Here is a 2,346-nt window from a genome sequence, read left to right as displayed (position 1 = left end):
TAAGACCCTGTAGGACTATCCTTGGATAGGCGTTGTGGGGGTGCTATGACCTTTCCCATACATAACTGTACTCCGAGCTCAAAATTTGATGATGAGATCGAGTCTAGACTTTTAGGATTTTTCGTAGTATTAATTCTAGACTTTTAGACGATAGGTGGCAAACCAACCTAGCCCTAATTGGTTAGTGACGACTCTACGTTAATTTAGCCCTCCACGTCTAGCTTTGCTTACTGGGCCCCCGTACCCTTATGTAGGCAACGTTATGACAATGGTGGTTCACCCTTAGTTGGGGCAAAGAGTCGCTGTGCTTGGTTTAGTTAAGGGAAGTCAAGAGAGAGAGGGGGGAAGGATGATGGAAGAAGAAGACTAAGTGTTTGGTTTTGTGTTTAATGGTCTCTTTGGTGTTGTAAGTAGGCTTATATACAAGAGACAAGGGATGCCACATGTCTTAGGCTCGTTGGCGGCAGGTCACATCTTGTCTCCTTGTAATGGCAATGATGTGACCTTTTAAGTTGGTGATTCAACATTTTAGGACGACCAAGCAATCAATGGGTCCAAAGTTCCTTACAATTTTAGCGAAGAAAGCTTAGTGAGGGTTCGCCATGGTGTTGTTTGATGTCTAAAGTTCGCCTAACCATGACACATGTATGGTATTAGGTTCTGTTGCTAAAGACATGTGTAGGGGGCTCAAAGAGGTGGAGTAACACAACCGTACAATAGTCATTTTAAAAAAAAAATTATATTAAATTATACTACATAAGATCTGACGTGTCATTTAACGGTTAAATTAACGATTTTAGTAATAGAAAGACCTTATTAACCTAACATTGATAGTTTGAGAATAAAATTAAAATATTTTAAAATTTGTGAACAAATTTAAAATGAAGTTCATAATTTAGAGATATATACAGCAATAACTCTTAAAAAAAATAAAATATCCACATAGCTAGGTCAGGCAAGTGGAGTATATCTCGTTTGGTTCCCCCTATGGCCGAATAATGCCATAAGCCGAATCTAATTCTTGGCTGGCAAATGGCTAATGTAGGCACTAGATTTACTGCTACACTAATAACAACCACAAGCCCGTTATGTTTGCTTTTGAAATTGATAATGTCAATCACACATCAATAAATATCTTGATTCAAGCTTTCCACACCATTGATTCATAGATTTTTCACAAACTTATCCATAAAATATATATTTTTCCCTATAAAATTTCTCATGTGTTTCCACTTGATCCATTTTCAGTGAAAAGCAATGGCATTTAATTGTTGTAACGCAGCAGCTATTTTCATGTTGTTTTTTACTTGCGTTTCATCTCATAATGTCGTTCCATGCCCTCCGAAAACGACACCGTCGATGCCTCCCTCAGTTGCGGCCAAATGTCCCAAAGACACACTCAAGTTCGGTGTTTGTGGGAGCTGGTTGGGGTTGGTTCACGAGGTCATCGGGACCCCGCCGAGTAAAGAGTGTTGTACATTGATTTCGGGTTTAGCCGATCTCGAGGCCGCATTGTGTTTGTGTACTGCAATTAAGGCCAATGCAGTTGGTGCTATCAAGGTTAAAATACCTATTGCCATTAGCTTGTTGATAAATGCTTGCGGGAAAAAGGTCCCTCAAGGCTTCGCATGTCCATAGATGATTTATGTTCATTTTACTGTTTATAAAAATCGTTTTAAAATTCATGACGGTTTATCCTGATAATATCATCTTCAGAGTTTAAACCATTAATTCTCTTTATTTAGTAGATAAATTGTTGTATCATCCCTCATCTTGGCTTATATAATGGATTCTATGCTTTTATTATCTTTTTAGTAAGTGATTTAAGAGTAACAGTTATCTAAGGATGAAATTCAAAATTAGAGTTAATTAAAAATTTAAATATAATTTTTTATCACTTTAGTTATAATTCAATCGATAATTTGGGGTTGTTCGGAGTTACACTCTTTGCTACTAAGCAGCATTATTCTAACTTGATATTAATCCAAATTAAGCTAACATGTACGTTAATGGTCCACACTACAACTTGATTTCAAAAAAAAAAGGACTGTGTTTTTTTAGATTTTGCTATATCAAACAGTAATGGTTTATTATACTGAAATAATTCAAACAATATTTCATATTTAAATTCATCTTTTATTTTAAAATATTTTAATTGATTCAATAAAATATTAAATAAGGTATCAATTAAGTTTTTTTAATCAGTTAAGTTGTTAAATGTTAATTCAAAGTATATTTGAAATATGTAGATCAAAATATAAAGTCGAATGTATCTATAATAAGAACAACATTGACTTGAGGTGTAAAAAAAGAAATAATCATATTGTTGGGGATCGACCTGATTAA

At 34.8% G+C, this 2,346-nt stretch overlaps 1 protein-coding gene across 1 annotated transcript; it reads left to right on the top strand.

Annotated features, from left to right (window-relative positions):
* The first annotated feature begins 1,197 nt into the window (after window positions 1–1,197).
* On the top strand, window positions 1,198–1,806 carry LOC108478830 (putative lipid-binding protein At4g00165). The gene has a single exon (XM_017781287.2). It carries the CDS (start codon window positions 1,258–1,260, stop codon window positions 1,636–1,638), a length of 381 nt encoding a protein of 126 aa, XP_017636776.1. The 5' UTR covers window positions 1,198–1,257; the 3' UTR covers window positions 1,639–1,806.
* Window positions 1,807–2,346: the final 540 nt, after the last annotated feature.

Source organism: Gossypium arboreum, chromosome 12, assembly GCF_025698485.1.
Source record: "Gossypium arboreum isolate Shixiya-1 chromosome 12, ASM2569848v2, whole genome shotgun sequence".
Taxonomy (NCBI): Eukaryota; Viridiplantae; Streptophyta; class Magnoliopsida; order Malvales; family Malvaceae; genus Gossypium; species Gossypium arboreum.
Note: the sequence above shows the minus strand (reverse complement) of the source record. Positions and strands in the feature narration are given on the sequence as shown.